Source organism: Aquarana catesbeiana, linkage group LG01, assembly GCF_042186555.1.
Source record: "Aquarana catesbeiana isolate 2022-GZ linkage group LG01, ASM4218655v1, whole genome shotgun sequence".
Lineage (NCBI taxonomy): Eukaryota > Metazoa > Chordata > Amphibia > Anura > Ranidae > Aquarana > Aquarana catesbeiana.
Genome location: NC_133324.1, coordinates 228787893 through 228806326, shown reverse-complemented (window position 1 = coordinate 228806326; position 18434 = coordinate 228787893). Strand labels below are relative to the sequence as shown.

General features: G+C 42.5%; 1 protein-coding gene across 2 annotated transcripts in view; it reads right to left on the bottom strand.

The window, feature by feature from the left end:
- KSR2 (kinase suppressor of ras 2) overlaps nucleotides 1–18434 on the bottom strand; it is a 707775-nt gene that overhangs the window by 575794 nt on the left and 113547 nt on the right. For both annotated transcript variants that reach the window (XM_073625662.1, XM_073625672.1), the window contains exon 2: nucleotides 10016–10156. In XM_073625662.1, the coding sequence (XP_073481763.1) occupies nucleotides 10016–10156 (141 nt within the window). The remainder of the gene's footprint in view (nucleotides 1–10015; nucleotides 10157–18434) is intronic.

The following is an 18434-nucleotide window of genomic DNA, read 5'->3' as shown; positions in this document are numbered from 1 at the left end:
AAATTTTTTTTCTCAGCACCTACTGTATATCTGCTGTATTCATTTTTCACTTCCTCCTCCCTGGCCGCGGCCCATCGCATCATTTCCTGTTTGCAATGCCTTCTGGGAAGGGGGCGGCAACTTCCTCTGAAACTGCCGTTGCTATGGAAACCTGACCTGAAACCTATTACACTGCTTGTGCTGCACTGAGCATGTGCGAGATCTGCAAGGATGAGATCCAGGAAGAAATACAGTCTGGCTTCAGATGCCCACACTTAAGATGGCCACGGCCTGCTGTAATTTTATAAAATAACAAACTACTGCTATAAACTAACAAAACAGACCTTAGTTTACAGACTAACTTTACTAGAATACATTAAGCTTGTGTATTATAGGGGTATTTTTATTTAAAAAGTATCATTTTGGCCGGAACACCACTTTAATGTACACACATCACCCCATATTGACAGAAAAACACAGAATTGTTGACATTTTTGCAGATTTATTAAAAAAGAAAAACTGAAATATCACATGGTCCTAAGTATTCAGACCCTTTGCTCAGTATTTAGTAGAAGCACCCTTTTGATCTAATACAGCCATGAGTGTTTTTGGGAAAGATGCAAAAAGTTTTTCACACCTGGAATTGGGGATCCTCTGCCATTCCTCCTTGCAGATCCTCTCCAGTTCTGTCAGGTTGGATGGTAAACGTTGGTGGACAGCCATTTTAGGTCTCTCCAGAGATGCTCAATTGGGTTTAATTCACGGCTCTGGCTGGGCCATTCAAGAACAGTCACGGAGTTGTTGTGAAGCCACTCCTTCGTTATTTTACCTGTGTGCTTAGGGTCATTGTCTTGTTGGAAGGTAAACCTTCGGCCCAGTCTGAGGTCCTGAGCACTCTGGAGAAAGTTTTCGTCCAGGATATCCCTGTACTTGGCCGCATTCATCTTTCCCTTGATTGCAACCAGTCATCCTGTCCCTGCAGCTGAAAAACACCCCCACAGCATGATGCTGCCACCACCATGCTTCACTGTTGGGACTGTATTGGACAGGTGATGAGCAGTGCCTGGTTTCCTCCACACATACTGCTTAGAATTAAGGCCAAAAAGTTCTATCTTGGTCTCATCAGACCAAAAGAATCTTATTTCTCACCATCTTGGAGTCCTTCAGGTGTTTTTTAGCAAACTCCATGCGGGCTTTCATGTGTCTTGCACTGAGGAGAGGCTTCCGTCGGGCCACTCTGCCATAAAGCCCCGACTGGTGGAGGCCTGCAATGATGGTTGACTTTGTACAACTTTCTCCCATCTCCCGACTGCATCTATGGACCTTAGCCACAGTGATCTTTGGATTCTTCTTTACCTCTCTCACCAAGGCTCTTCTCCCCCGATAGCTCAGTTTGGCCGAACGGCCAGTTCTAGGAAGGGTTCTGGTCGTCCCAAACGTCTTCTATTTAAGGATTTATGGAGGTCACTGTGCTCTTAGGAACCTTAAGTGCAGCAGAGATTTTTTGTAACCTTGGCCAAATCTGTGCCTTGCCACAATTCTGTCTCTGAGCTCTTCAGGCAGTTCCTTTCACCTCAGGATTCTCATTTGCTCTGACATGCACTGTGAGATGTAAGGTCTTATATAAACAGGTGTGTGGCTTTCCTAATCAAGTCCAATCAGTATAATCAAACACAGCTGAACTCAAATGAAGGTGTAGAACCATCTCAAGGATGATCAGAAGAAATGGACAGCACCTGAGTTATATATATGAGTGTCACAGCAAAGGGTCTGAATACTTAGGACCATGTGATATTTCAGTTTTTCTTTTTTAATAAATCTGCAAAAATGTCAACAATTCTGCGTTTTCTGTCAATATGGGGTGCTGTGTGTACATTAATGAGGAAAAAAAATGAACTTAAATGATTTTAGCAAATGGCTGCAATATAACAAAGAGTGAAAAATTTAACGGGGTCTGAATGCTTTCCATCCCCACTGTATATATAATTTATATGTAATATATGTATATATATATATATATATATATATATATATATATATATACACAGTATCTCACAAAAGTGAGTACACCCCTCACATTTTTTAAATATTTTATTATATCTTTTCATGTGACAACATTGAAGATATTACACTTTTCTACAAAGTAAAGTCTAGAGTGTACAGCTTGTATAACAGTGTAAATTTGCTGTCCCCTCAAAATAACTCAACACACAGCTATTAATGTCTAAACCTCTGGCAACAAAAGTGAGTCCACCCCTAAGTGAAAATGTCCAAATTGGGCCCAATTAGCCATTTTCCCTCCCCAGTGTCATGTGACTCGTTAGTGTTACAAGGTCTCAGGTATGAATGGGGAGCAGGTGTGTTAAATTTGGTGTTATCGCTCTCAGTCTCTCATGCTGGTCACTGGAAGTTCAACATGGCGCCTCATGGCAAAGAACTGATCTGAGGATCTGAAAAAAAGAATTGTTGCTCTACATAAAGATGGCTTTGGCTATAAGAAGATTGCCAAGACCCTGAAACTGAGCTGCAGCACAGTGGCCAAGACCATACAGAGGTTTAACAGGACAGGTTCCACTCAGAACAGGCCTCGTCATGGTCAACCAAAGAAGTTGAGTGCACGTGCTCAGCGTCATATCCAGGGGTTGTTTTTGGGAAATAGATGTATGAGTGCTGCCAGCATTGCTGCAGAGGTTGAAAGGGTGGGGGGTAGCCTGTCAGTGCTCAGACCATACGCCGCACACTGCATCAAATTGGTCTGCATGGCTGTCGTCCCAGAAGGAAGATTCTTCTAAAGACGATGCACAAGAAAGCCCGCAAACAGTTTGCTGAAGACAAGCAGACTAAGGACATGGATTGATGGAACCATGTCCTGGGGTCTGATGAGACCAAGATAAACGTAATTGGTTAAGTTGGTGGTGTCAAGCGTGTGTGGCGGCAACCAGGTGAGGAGTACAAAGACAAGTGTGTCTTGCCTACAGTCAAGCATGGTGATGGGAGTGTCATGCTCTGCGGCTGCATGAGTGCTGCTGGCACTGGGGAGCTACAGTTCATTGAGGGAACCATGAATGCCAACATGTACTGTGATATACTGAAGCAGAGCACGATATCCTCCCTTCAGAGACCAGGCCGCAGGGCAGTATTCCAACATGATAACGACCCCAAACACACCTTCAAGACGACCACTGCCTTGCTAAGGAAGCTGAGGTTAAAGGTGATGGACTGACCAAGCATGTCTCCAGACCTAAACCCTACTGAGCATCTGTGGGGCATCCTCAAACGGAGGTGGAGGAGCACAAGGTCTCCATCATCCACCAGCTCCGTGTTCTGGTGAACTCCATGCCCAAGAGGGTTAAGGCAGTGCTGGAAAATAATGGTGGTCACACAAAATATTGACACTTTGGGCCCAATTTGGACATTTTCACTTAGGGGTGTACTCACTTTTGTTGCCCGCAGTTTATACATTAATGGCTGTGTGTTGAGTCATTTTGAGGGGACAACAAATTTACACTGTTATACAAGCTGTACACTCACTACTTTACATTGTAGCAAAGTACTATTTCTTCAGTGTTGTCACTTGAAAAGGTATAATAAAATATTTACAAAAATGTGAGGGGTGTACTTTTGTGAGATACTATCTATCTATCTATCTATCTATCTATCTATCTATCTATCTATCTATCTATCTATCTATCTATCTATCTATCTATCTATCTATTGTTAATATTCATTTTTAATCCACTGGTGCTGATATTAGGAAGAAAGAAGCCTTCTTCCTCTAATCACGCCAGCTTCTCTCCCAGATTCTCCACCTCTGAGCTGGTGAATCTGGAAGGGAGATATTTCAGTGTAACGGCTGTGAGATCTTCATATCTCACTTTTATAAACTGGCCGTTTGTGACAGAATGATCATGTACTGTGATGAGAAGCGGAGAACATGTTCTCTGCTCCTTATCTCAGCTACATAAACCAGTACACCCCAGAGATTAGCCGTGATCCTGAGGATCACGGGCAGTGTTGCCAACCGCCCTGCGCATACGCAGCTCCGGAATTCCCAGAGACAATCCAATCCTGAGTCCATGCCGCCCCCGCCTGCTGCTGATGTCATTTCGCAAGCCGCATTTCCCGCTACACGGCGCCGGACGAAAGATTTAAAATGCCAGGAGCCGAGCGGAGCAGGCTAATGGTGGAGGAGCCTGTGCAGCGTGTGGACAGTACAGTGGAGCCGGAGGACTGGCAGCACCAATGCACCATCAGCGTGAGAGAGATGGATGGACAGAGCTGAACCACCCCCCTACCCCGGATGGACACACAAGGCCCCCTGACCAGTGCCCTGGCTGCAGCCCCCTGCCTGGTGAGTGATTTGAACTTAGAGAGAGTCCCACCACCAGACCCCTGGCCTGGCTGCAACATCCATCCATCCATTACTTGGGCTGGATGCTATTTATGTGATGTTTACAGGCAGGCACAGGCAGCAGTTATCAGACAAGAATGGCAGTGGTGTGATTGTACAGAATTATAGATGTTCACAATCTCTGTCTTGCTAACCCCTGTGTCCTGTCTGCCATCCTCTGACCACCTCCTGTATCCTGTCTTCCATCCTCTGACCACCTCCTGTATCCTGTCTGCCATCCTCTGACCACCTCCTGTATCCTGTCCACCATCCTCTGACCATCTCCTGTATCCTCTCCGCCATCCTCTGACCACCTCCTGTATCCTGTCCACCATCCTCTGACCACCTCCTGTATCCTCTCCGCCATCCTCTGACCACCTCCTGTATCCTGTCCACCATCCTCTGACCACCTCCTGTATCCTCTCCGCCATCCTCTGACCACCTCCTGTATCCTGTCCACCATCCTCTGACCACCTCCTGTATCCTCTCCGCCATCCACTGACCACCTCCTGTATCCTCTCCGCCATCCTCTGACCACCTCCTGTATCCTCTCCGCCATCCACTGACCACCTCCTGTATCCTCTCCGCCATCCTCTGACCACCTCCTGTATCCTGTCCCCCATCCTCTGACCACCTCCTGTATCCTGTCCACCATCCTCTGACCACCTCCTGTATCCTCTCCGCCATCCTCTGACCACCTCCTGTATCCTGTCCGCCATCCTCTGACCACCTCCTGTATCCTGTCCGCTATCCTCTGACCACCTCCTGTATGCTGTGCGCATCCTCTGACCACCTCTTGTATCATGTGTGCAATCTCTGACCATCTCTTGTTTTTTATCATGTTTGCAGTCTCTGAGGGGAGAGTCTGGAGAGGAGTCAAGAGTGAGAGTGACGCCAGGATGGGGGTCATGGGAGAAGTCAGACGTGTGTGGACTGTGGAGAGGTGACTATGGAAAAAAACAGCCACCAACCTGGAATCTGACTGAGCCCTGCACAGTGCACCTGAGAGGAGGTCAGTGACAGTGCCAGGCAGTCTGAAGAGGGTGGTCATTGATGTAAGGGTAGAGTGAATACAATAATGTAAGGGGGCACTAATATAAAGGTTCCCCCTTATATCAGTAACCCCCCCACTTACTTTAGTGCATTCACTCTGCAGAAGGTCGTCTCTGGTCACCAGAGCCCCCCCACATCAGTGTTCCCGGCATTCCCCTTTACATCTGAGTCTGCAGGATTCCCAGCTTACAGTGCAAGAGGGAACTCTGATGTAAAGGGCAATGCTGCATACCCTGATGTAATTGGGAACTCTGATGTAAAGGGGAATGCAGTGGACTCTGATATAAGGTGGTCTCTAGTGACCAGAGTCCCCCATTACATCAGAGTTCCCCCTTGGAACATGATCTGCAGCATTCCCCTTAACGTCAGAGTTCTCTTTCACTGTAAGGGGAAATCCTGCACGCTGATATATGGTGGATCTCTGTGCTGGCTGGGTTATATTAATCTGACCTTCATGTAACTGGAGAAATATGTTTTTTTTACATTTGTTTAACTTAAACACATTGCTAATAGCACTAGCTACATGTTTATAGTTTAAAAATATTGATATTTGCATGGTTTAGCACTGAAAACGTCAATTTCAGATACTTTTTTGCAGTGCCAGTAAATGTCACGATTATATGTCAGTAAAATATTGGTGCCGTTTGTAAATTTTGGCTTTCTGCCAGTAAATTTCACATTGGGGGTGTTGGCAACACTGATCAACATGTTTCAGACCATCACGTTGTTTTCTTTTTTTTTTTCAAACTTCATTTGAAATGTCAAAAAACCGCAGAGGTGATCAAATACCACAAAGAGAAAATTCTATTTGTGGGAAAAAAAGGACATCAATTTTGTTTGGGTACAGCATCGCACGACCACGCAATTGTCAGTTAAAGCGACGCAGTGCCGTATCGCAAAAAATGGCCCAGTCAGGAAGGGGGTAAATGCTTCCGAGCTGAAGTGATTAAATACCTCCAAAAGAAAGCTCTATTTGTGTGAAAAAAAGATAAAAATGTCATATGAGTACAGCGTTGCATGACCACGCAATTGTCATTCAAAGTGCAATAGCACTGAAAGCTAAAAATTGCCCTGAACAGGAAGGAGTAGTGCCCGGTACTGAATTAGTTAAGCTGGGTATACACACACAGATCATCGCATCAACATAAGAAATGTTAATGTAGGATCTCTCCCTCTGTGTATTCTGGCTTTTGGTACATGTGTACCTGGCTTTACTCTGATAAGAACCCCACACATTTTACTTCCTGGAATTCTGACACATGCTCAACTGCTCACTTTGCCCTGTGAGTAGGCCCTGCTGTGTCACACATTTCACAGATCCTGCCTTCTGATCTACAGAGGTGCTGAGAGGAGGAGTTTCAGGAAGTGGCGTCAGTATGGGAATCACTGTTTACAAGCAGCAAGGTACCATGGGATATGTAAAAATTTTAAGTAACCAGCAAAGGAAAAGCTGCTTGCATGTGCCTTAAACTAATCTCAGTCAAGCTGTATGCACCTGAAATCAAGCAGTATTTACCCATTGACACAAGTTCTTCGGAGTTATGGTTGGGTTTAAGGGAACTAAGTGTATATAAACCCAAAAATAAAGATTATACCGTGGGGACGGAAAGTATTCAGACCCTCTTAAATTTTTCACTCTTTGTTATATTGCAGCCATTTGCTAAAATCATTTAAGTTCATTTTTTCCTCATTAATGTACACACAGCACCCCATACTGACAGAAAAACACAGAATTGTTGACATTTTTGCAGATTTATTAAAAAAGAAAAACTGAAATATCACATGGTCCTAAGTATTCAGACCCTTTGCTCAGTATTTAGAAGAAGCACCCTTTGATCTAGTACAGCCATGAGTCTTTTTGGGAAAGATGCAAAAAGTTTTTCACACCTGGATTTGGGGATCCTCTGCCAGTCCTCCTTACAGATCCTCTCCAGTTCTGTCAGGTTGGATGGTAAATGTTGGTGGACAGCCATTTTTAGGTCTCTCCAGAGATGCTCAATTGGGTTTAAGTCAGGGCTCTGGCTGGGCCATTCAAGAACAGTCACAGTGTTGTTGTGAAGCCACTCCTTCGTTATTTTAGCTGTGTGCTTAGGCTCATTGTCTTGTTGGGAGGTAAACCTTCGGCCCAGTCTGAGGTCCTGAGCACTCTGGAGAAGGCTTTCATCCAGGATATCCCTGTACTTGGTCGCATTCATCTTTCCCTCTATTGCAACCAGTCGTCCTGTCCCTGCAGCTGAAAAACACCACCACAGCATGATGCTGCCACCACCATGCTTCACTGTTGGGACTGTATTGGACAGGTAATGAGCAGTGCCTGGTTTTCTCCACACATAACGCTTAGAATTAAGGCCAAAAAGCTCTATCTTGGTCTCATCAGACCAAAGAATCTTATTTCTTACCATCTTGGAGTCCTTCAGGTGTTTTTTTAGCAAACTCTGCCATAAAGCCCTGACTGGTGGAGGGCTGCAATGATGGTTGACTTTCTAAAACTTTCTCCCATCTCCCGACTGCATCTCTGGAGCTCAGCCACAGTGATCTTTGGGTTCTTCTTTACCTCTCTCACCAAGGCTCTTCTCCCCCGATAGCTCAGTTTGGCCGGAGGGCCAGCCCTAGGAAGGGTTCTGGTCATCCCAAACGTCTTCCATTTAAGGATTATGGAGGCCACTGTGCTCTTAGGAACCTTAAGTCCAGCAGAAATTTTTTTGTAACCTTGGCCAGATCTGTGCCTTGCCACAATTCTGTCTCTGAGCTCTTCAGGCAGTTCCTTTGACCTCATGATTCTCATTTGCTCTGACATGCACTGTAAGCTGTAAGGTCTTATATAGACAGGTGTGTGGCTTTCCTAATCAAGTCCAATCAGTATAATCAAACACAGCTGGACTCAAATGAAGGTGTAGAACCATCTCAAGGATGATCAGAAGAAATGGACAGCACCTGAGTTAAATATATGAGTGTCACAGCAAAGGGTCTGAATACTTAGGACCATGTGATATTTCAGTTTTTCTTTTTTAATAAATCTGCAAAAATGTCAACAATTCTGTGTTTTTCTGTCAATATGGGGTGCTGTGTGTACATTTAAGAGGAAAAAAAATGAACTTAAATGATTTTAGCAAATGACTGCAATATAACAAAGAGTGAAAAATTTAATATGGCTCTGAATACTTTCCGTCCCCACTGTATATATTGCAGCTTACCTGTTCTTAGATGCGGTAACTGCATTAAGTTTCTTTTTTAGTGTTTTTCTTGTATGTTTACCTGGTGATCCTGACAGTATAACACTTCCTGTCCTAGGGTGACAATGTTCACTCCCCATATTGTATCTATGGAGGAGCAATGTTGTCACCCTAGGGAGCAAATAAAAACACTTTTTTGAGTTTAGATACACTTCATATTTTAAAACTAAAGTGTATGTCAAGCCAAAACATTGTTTTAGTTTTAGATATAGACAAGCAGGGTTAGAATTTCATCACTCTTGTTTAACCACATCACAGCACCCTCCCTCATTCTACTCGATTTTTAATGGTAGCAATTCTAATATTGTAGTTTATGCCCACTATACCATTCTAGCTACTGTACATACGAACGTGCAAGATTCATCCATCTCAGAGGGAGAGGGTCCAGTTTGGCTAATTCGTCTTGGGAGGACCATGTATTTCAGTACAAGCTTCCTTTAAATGTAGTTATGCTAAGCACATTTTCTTTTATTTTTTGTTATAATTGAATAACTGGACTATAGCTTTTTTTCTATATTTGGTAGATTTCTATATTATATATTTATTTCTATTTGAATCGTTGAAGGGCTTTCAAATAAGACTAGATCCCTTGGTAAGTATAATGTCACAAGAAATGCTGACCATGCTAGCAGTAGGGAATATTAACAAAAGAAGACATTTTATTCATTTTGCTGGCTGCTGCAACTTTTTGTACATGTTCTGTAAGTTCCTGATAAAGAAAGACTGGAGCCACTATCATTCGAGGGTAAGTATACTATACAGCCAATAGTTTGGGGACTACTGAACATCAGACCTATATGAGCTTGTTAGTCGTTCCAATTTAAAACCATTGGCAATAATAAAGAGTCGGTCACCCTTTGTATCTATGACCTCCATTCCTCTAGGAAGGCTTCCCACAAGATTTTGGAGTGTGTCTTGGAATTTGTGTCCAATCAGCCAAAAGAGCATTTGTGAGGCCAGGTACAGAGGATCTTGATTCCAATCCAATTCATCCCATCTTTGTGCAGAGCTCGTGTTTTTGTGCACTAAACTCTTCAACCCTTGTCTTTATGGACCTCGCTTTGTGAGCCTGAACTTAATAATTTTGAGGGATGTCTGTATATAGTGTACATACATGGAGCAACAATGATGAATCACCAAAAATAGAACCTAAACCGTTATTTGTACAGAGACTCTACAATTTATGTTTAGACATGATGGTGTGCAGAAGGGAACAATAACCAGGCTTCAGATTACTGTACCAAGATCATTAAAAATTCAATTCTGACTGCTATGAGGAATTAAACTTATCCCCTCCTTCTTTGTCTAGATGGATTAGTTCATATGAGCATCTGTGCAATAACTACAGAATCTTAATTACCTCCATCACCTCTTTGCGGATGTTGACAATTCTGAACCAATGCATAAGCTGAGGAAATCCTTCAAGTTCGGCATTTCTCTCCTGAAGAGCCACTTTCTTCTTACAGGACAGCTGACGGCTGAAGTACTTCACCAATTTGCTCTGAAATAAAGCAAAGGTAAATTAGAGACTGCTAATAGCTACACAAAAGTTACTCATACAATAGTACCTATCAAAAAAGATCAGAAAAATGTTGTTGTTTTTTTTTTGCTATGCTTTACCAAATGTATCTGCCAATTTATTCTCCCATTATAAAGTTCAAAATCTAAAATTGTGATGTCAAAGTATAGTAAAGAAAGAACAGGTTGAAAAGTTTGCAGTTGCAAATGTTCCTTTGCACGTAATTTACAATAGTAGTGGTGCAGAAATTTGAACCTTATACAATCATTTGTAAGTCTCCCTCATCATTTAAGGATAATATAGTATTATGTAGTTTTACTACCATAAATCACTGAATGCCAGTGAGCATACAGGTGGAATGGGGGCACTGAAGAAGCCAGGGCAACATATGCATCGATGCCATCGATGCTGCATTTATTGAGGTTTATTTACTAACTGAGTGGAGGCAGTGTGATGCTGCATTCACTTTGAAAACCAAATCATGTGACAGTAAATAAAGAAAAAAAAAAAAAACAGGATTTTCACCATACACATGACAAGGATGAATTTAATGAACACATCAAGGATTCTACTCCTCTAGTAAATCAACCGCATTACAACATGGCATAGTGGTCTAGCTATTGAGTATGATTTACTAAAAGAGTAGAGAATTTAATGTTCACTTTGTAAATAGGCGTTATTCATTTAAATCATCTGCAAGCAAATATCCAACAAAAAACAAATATGTAACACATGACTTGGCATTCAAAGTGAGCATATTTTCAATAAATCAAGTGAAAATTTACTACTGCTTTGGAAAATCATTCCCATCCATTCACTAAGCCAACCTTTCTTAACATTTTTACTCCAGGAGAACCCTTCAAATAAGTTTAATGTCTCAAAGGATCTCTGCTAAAAAGTATTTTACCTACAATTCATAGTACATTATTAGCATGTTCACTGTGAATAAAAAAATAAAAAATGTATTATACTTAAATTATTTGACACGAAGACAACTTTACAACACCTGCCTCCTTTATACAGCAAAATTACTTTTAAGGATATGTTCACCTTTGCAGAAAAAAATGTGCATTTATTATTTTTTCCAGCAGGAGCCCGGAAAGCATTACACCCGCAATCAGTAGATTACAGGTACAATGTGAACCTCAGCAGATGTGTCCTTCAGCTTTCAGCCCTTACCTCTGTACAGGCTTTCTGTTTGAAAGCTGGAGGACTTGTTAGTGGACTACAGAAGCGCTCATCAGTGCCCTTGTAGTCCATTGAAATGAAAAGTCCATCTGCCGCTGTGGTAGATGGTACTTGCAGTTTGTGCATTCACAGGTAACTGTGAATGAAACACGTCGCTATGTTGGCAGATCCTGCACAGTCACACACTTTTCAAAAAGTGACCACTGCTGCAGGGAGAAGAACCCTCACCTGTTGTCACCGGAGAAGAGGCAGCAGGAGCTGGAACATGTTACATGTCCCACCCTAAGTACGGGTGGAACATGTAACCTGTTCCGAAGGTGACTTTATCTTTTCAGTAACTGTCATGAAATAAATCAAACAACAATAATCGATGAGGGAAAAAAAAAATTTGATGAAGGAAGAAAATTAGATTAGTGGTCGGTGGATAAAGATTTATTGAACAAGCTGAAGTTAGAAGCTAACTGGCTACCATGCACAGCTGTTCCAGATGCTGAGTGCTCCAGCTTTAGTAAATCCCATTTTTAAGTCTAGAGGACTTATTTAAAGCAATTTTAACCCTCCCCTAAAAAAAAAAAAAGCTTTGGCTTTAGGTTTACTCTAAGTGACACTGAGCTAGAACGCTCAACAGATTTTTACTAAGATCATCATGATCATCTATAAGTCCTATGTTGATTTAATCAATACATTCAACTTTTTATTTTCTTTGAAGTAATATGTTTAGAGAGTCACCAAGAGGTCTTCTTTTGGTCTGGAAAATCATGTAGGTTCAGATGCGCCCCCCCCCCCCTTATAAACAAAAATAAATTGATTATATGGTTTTAAATACAGGCCTATACATATTTGTCCTGTTTGTTTTTGAGAGATGCTAATAAGATGAATCACCTCTAGTAGTGAGATCTCTGCACACCTGCCACAGCCACGATTATAACTTATGTATTACATGTGTGCTAACATATAATGTTTATGTTGGCCATAGCAACAGCTTTACTTTCCAATGAACAAGAACAAACTCATATGTCCACTAAGGCTAAATTATTCCCTCCTGTTCTGGGAGCTGTTCATCCTCTCAGGTGCTGAAAGGACAGAGGCAGCCCACACCTTTGTTAGAAAGCAATCCAGACTTTATAGACACATTCAACCTTTCCCTCAATAGTTAACACAGGTGGTTAACAAATTAAAAAAAAAACAAAAAAAACATGAATTTAAGTAAATACAAAATTAATTAAAATAAAGTTAGAAAAAAACAGTAAGTAATAGTGGGGTTTAATCCTATACTTAAAGCGGAGGTCTGCCCACCCACCTCGCAAAAAAAATAAAAGTCAATAGCTACAAATACTGCAGCTGCTGACTTTTAATATATGGGAACTTACCTGTTCAGGGAGCCCATGATGTCGGCACTACAACCGATCTTTGGATCGGCTGTCGGGTTCAGCCACCGCCATTGCCGGTAAGGGAAACCCGGCAGTGAAGCCTTTCGGCTTCACAGCCAGTTCCCTACTGCGCATGCGCGATGTGCACTGTGCTTTCTAATTGGCCCAGCAGCAAAGGAAGGAAGAGAGGGCCGAACTTCCGAGACACAGCGCCGCAGCCCCGTCTCCCAGGAGTGGGGAAGGGGATCTGTCAAAAACAGGTCCCTGTTCCCCCCTCCCCCGTGAAAGCTTCCAAATGTGGCACCAGAGGGGAGAGGAGACGAACAAGCGGAAGTTCCACTTTTGGGTGGAACTCCGCTTTAATATATGATTCCAGTATTCCCATGTATGAGAAACTTTACTGTGTGGTAACAAAGACATAACAGGAGGAAAATCTCTCTAACAAGGACACAGACATCTTTTTTTTTAGCAGCATGGGATTGGATTTAGGGGTGTCAAACTCAATTTCGAGACAAGATGTACCTGTGCTCAAATCCCAATAGCTTGTACATGCATTTAAACTATCAGGTGCTAAAGGGGTGTGACCACATATTAACACTACACATGAACCATCTGCACACTGCTATACAGGTTTTCCAGCAAACTATGCAATGAAAAACTGGGATTTTTAGTCCACACATATTGCAATATATGTTTAAGCTGGCGAACTACGTCAAAGTAATCCCTCTTATGGCCAGTCCTACATTGCTCTGCCACTGCAAAATGCTACTGTGGACACCATACCAACAGGGCTAGAGTCAGCTGCCAGAGTCTGCTGAATGGTGAGAATGGGGGAGAGGAGACGAGGGTGTGCTGTGGCTGCACAGGAAGAAGCAGGATCTGTAGGAAGAGTTCTGTCCTCCTCTCTGCTGTCGACTGCTGGGACAAGGTGGGGGCAGAGACGAGGAGGTGCTGCAGCTGCAGGAGAGGTGCGAGGGCCACATGAAATTTCCTGGCGGGCCGGTTTTGTCCCCCGGGCCTTGTGTTTGACACATGTAGATTAAAGCATCTATTATGTTTTTGTTGATGTTTGTATTCGTATTTGGGAAAGTTCACTGCACTTCTTGTGTAGTCATTGGGACAGTAAAGGGATTAGAAATCTCCCCCCAGGGAAACATAGACACTAACACAAGTCTTGCATAGGTTGTAACTCTTCCCTAAAATGAACAAAAAAAAGCTGGCACTATATACATTTTGCACTATAATACTAATAGGATAAATTAACAATACTTACATAATACCTGCATAGTGGCCATGCAACAAAACTGCCTACCTAGAACATATTTGGGCAATACATTTTTTTTTCGAACTTTGCAAACACATATGTGAAAACAATTAGAGTTGTATGCTGAATCGGTGAACGGGGCAGATGTCAGTTTTTTTACATCCATACCTGTTCACTTTGTGTTTGCCATTACACAGCAGACCCATGATAGCTCTATGGGCGGCCAGACGTAAATGGACTGTTTACATCAGGCTATCTCCAGGGATGGGATGCAGGGATGAAGGGATGCAGTCCCTTTCTGTTTTTTTTTTTTTTTTTTCCAGACCTGGACAAACACAGTTGGGGGTAGGTGGGTGTAAAACAGAGACAAGACTATTTACATCAGTCTGTTCATAAGGCTGCATGGAGCTTCTGATCAGATCCACCTTAAAAACGGACAGATGGGCCCGACTGTAAAACCCATGTAACAGGGCCTAAGGGAAATATATATGTTTTTTCTAGTGCCTGCAAAAAAAACAAAAAAAAAAACTGTACTTTCTCCTTTGTCCTCAGGATGGCACTGTGGTACCAACTGTTACACTATATATCTATTCCCTATGGTTCAATTACTTTATGGAGTATAAATACAGGAAGAAGTTGTAACTATGACCTGAAATTAATAATCTGGCAGCTAACAAGAATTTTTATTGTGTTTGAGAACAATCAGTAATAACACAATAAAAGCATACAGTATATGTCGTTTTAATTTAGATCTGCAATCTTGTGCAGCCAACAAAAAAAAAAAAAAAACACAAAGCAATCATGTGCCATGAGAATCTGAACAAATGGATGTGATCATTGATCATGTCCACTTCTCATCTTCTCATTTTGTACCCTACAACAGTTTTGGAGCTATGAAAAAAACAGCACCATCAAAAATGTAGCAAAAAAAGAGTTTTCCTGAACATCAGAAGCAGAGCATGGTGCAGGACACCGGCACTACGTGTATTTCCAGCACCGCATTCAAAAAGCACTGCAGCGGATCTCAGTTTTAACTTAACAACACCTCAAATGCAGTTCACAAACAGTGCGTTTTCCTGCACTGGATTGCATGGTTAATGTTAATGCTTCTAATTATTATGTTTAGACTACTGATTCATTTCACAAGAAGGCAACCCCTGCAAAGGTTCTGGTTCTCTTATTTCCCTACAGGTTTAGAGCAATATCCTGTTTGCAGGGGGCCATTTCTCATACCTCCCCACCCTAAAATGGGTGCTACAAATGTATACACCCCTGTTTGTTGCTTTTGCAGTTTAAAGGGGAGTGGTTGTGGGGTGGTAAAAGCAGGGCTCAACTATACAACCTTACAAAGGTTCTAGCCTTTCTTCATTCTGTCCAAAACTTAAAGGAGAAGCACACCCAAAGCTCATTTGGCTGTACTTCTCCTGTGGATCACAAGAGTGCACACTGTTCTGCACTCATGTAAAGCCATTTTAAACAAGAGAGTGGTCCAGGCTCAGGAAAGATCGTGACCATATAGTCGGGATCCACCCACATGCCTGGACCGGCACACCCGAGAGAGAGCCTGAGTCGCCCGTTCCCACCCCCTCCACAGCCCAGCTCCCCAGTGAGCGGGGGGGGGGGGGGGGGGGGCAGAGCAGACATAGGTGACTGACAGTCACCAGCTCTCTGCTCAGGGAGCACTGAGAACTGAGCAATTGGCAGTGTTTGATTGCTCGGTTCTCAGCCTTAGGCTGGGTTCACACTATTGCGAATTGGATGTGGATTCTCCTCTCTATGGAGCCTGTTCACATAATTCTGCAGCGGCACCGGTACGATTTGCACAGGAGCCCTGTGCGTCTTTTGGTCCATTTCAGGTCTGAATTCAGACCAAAATTCAGGCTGAAATCAGACCTAAAAAGGGGTGACCAGGGACACACCGGACCCCTGCTGTGAGCCGCATGCGGCAATGGTGTGAACCCAGCCTTAGAGCCGGTAGGGGACAGATGCAGCATCAGACCGATGCTGCATCCACCTAGGTAAGTATGATTCTTAAAAAAAAAATCTCATACTTCTCTTTTTAAAAAAGTTTTGGCTATAAATACATTTTAAAGTGTTTGTAAAGGCAATAAAAAAAATAAATACATAAAATAACAAACATGTCTATACTTAGATGCTCTGTGCGAAAGAATTGCACAGAGTGGCCCCAATCCTCCTCTGCTCGGGTCCCCCACTAGCGCTGCTGGCTCCTCCTCTCTTGCTGGTGCCCAAAATGGCTCCCACGGCTATCGATCTGCCCAGGGAGGAGGGACAAAGCCAAGAGGTGCTGCAGTTCTCATGCACAGTGCTGGATAGTGATGGGGTTCAGGTAAGTATAAGGGGGGTGAGGGGGGAGTCTGTGGCACAGAAGGTTTTTTTACCTTATTGCATAGAATGCGCTAAGATACAAAAACCTTGAGGCTTTAGAACCACTTTAATAGAGAAGTGCACATTACAGTTTAGAGATCGAGTCTGACACACAATTTATTTGAATAAAATGCTTTTGGAGTAAAAATCTAAAGATAGATTTCTATTTAAGATACATTAATAATTTAGTTTATTCAGTATGAAATGGAGCTTAGTTATGGAGCATGAGGCTGTATATTCTGAAATATTTACATTTTTGGTAAACTCATTCAATGAATCCAAGCTCTGCAAGCTGAGATAACATGCACTGCATTGATGCATTCACACAATTGCACAGTAACCATGAGATAAAACAAAGTTCAGGAACATTCCTTTATCCCATTGTTTTGCAAATCTATGTACACTACAAACTGTATGACTGAATCGGTTCTGATATGGCCGTTTTACTAACCTGACAGCTTATTATTCTAAATAGGAATCCTTCATTTTGTTTGCAAATATTAAAGATTCTAACTACCAGCAAAGAATGAGTCCTTACATTTAAAGAGCACCTGTCATTTCAGATCCATCATGGCAGCGCCTGTTAGAGGTCATCCACTCACATATCCCTCACCTTGTTGTGTCCCTGCCGCATCACCAGCCGTCCCATCAAAGTGAATGGGACTGTCAGTGAGTCAACAGCAGGTCAGAGGAGGAGCCGCTGCGGGACAGAGATGACAGTTGCTCTTTAAAAATTAGGACTTAATTTGAGTTGATTTAAATCAAACCTTTTCATTAGTGATTTAAATCAAATTCACCCTGATTGTATCATATGATATATCGGTTTAAATGTGGAAATTCAGATTATTATGAATGCCTTTGATTTTGATTTTTTATTGATTTTTTTTTTTTTTTTAGATTAAAACAACTTTGAGTAAAACACCCTATCTGAGACATTTTAATAACTGCCACATTTGAGAAACACTCCCAATATTATATGTGTTTACTTGTCTGTAACTTAGGAATGATGATGCAATGTGAACATGTGTAATGTGTATGTGTTATTTCTTGCAGTGTGTATTGTTGGTGTAGTTGATCATTACTCCCATAGGAAAGAGAGCTATGACGTTTTGTGTGTAAAACATACGTCAGTGTGTGCTCCCTGGGGTGGGGGTCCCTGCTGCTTTTTTACTTGTTATCCCACTCATCCGTACCACATGCAGCTGACTGCAATGTAAACACTTGTGTATGACCTTTGTGTCTGGCAGATGAAGCATTGCGTCCAGTGGTGACGCTTTTCATTTCTACAACAGGACAAACGCCAAGATTGATCAGCTGGCCAAAGGTCATTGAAAGTTAGCCGAATGTTACTGAAGTATTTTCAGGTCTATGTTTTTAATACACCTAAGTTAGGAGACCACAAAAATGATGGGAAAGCAGGCTGTACTACTGTAGCTACTGATGAACAACAAGTACAAGCAGGCAAGTGTAAAGCCTTCGTCCACACCAATGCGATTTGTCATGCGATTTGACAGTTCAAGATCACATGACAAGTCACACCCTATTTTTGGGGGTGACATGTTATGCGATCTTGACAAGTTGCAACCGACTCAAGTCGCAGCAACTTTGAAAAAGGGTCCTGCGCTGCTTTTCTGCGATTCCATTGTGACTTGCATTGACTTCTGTTAAATTAAGTCGCAAGCCGCAAATCAAATGCTGAAGTAGCGCAATTTTAAAGTCGCACTGCTGTGAACCAGGGCTACTTCATTATTACCTTTTATCAAGAAAACCTTCTAAAATATTTAAAATAATGCAAACTCTGCAAATGCCCTGTACACACGACCGGTTTTGCCGTTGGAATAAACTCTGGAGGTTTTTCCGACGGAGTTCGGACGGAATTCCGCTCAAGCTGTCTTGCATACAGACGGTCACACCAAATTCTGACCGTCCAGAACGTGGTGACATACAACACGTATGACGGGACTAGAAAACGGAAGTTCAATAGCCAGTAGCCAATAGCTTCCGTCTCGTACTTTCTTCAGAGCATGCGTCGTTTTTGGTGCGTCGGAACAGC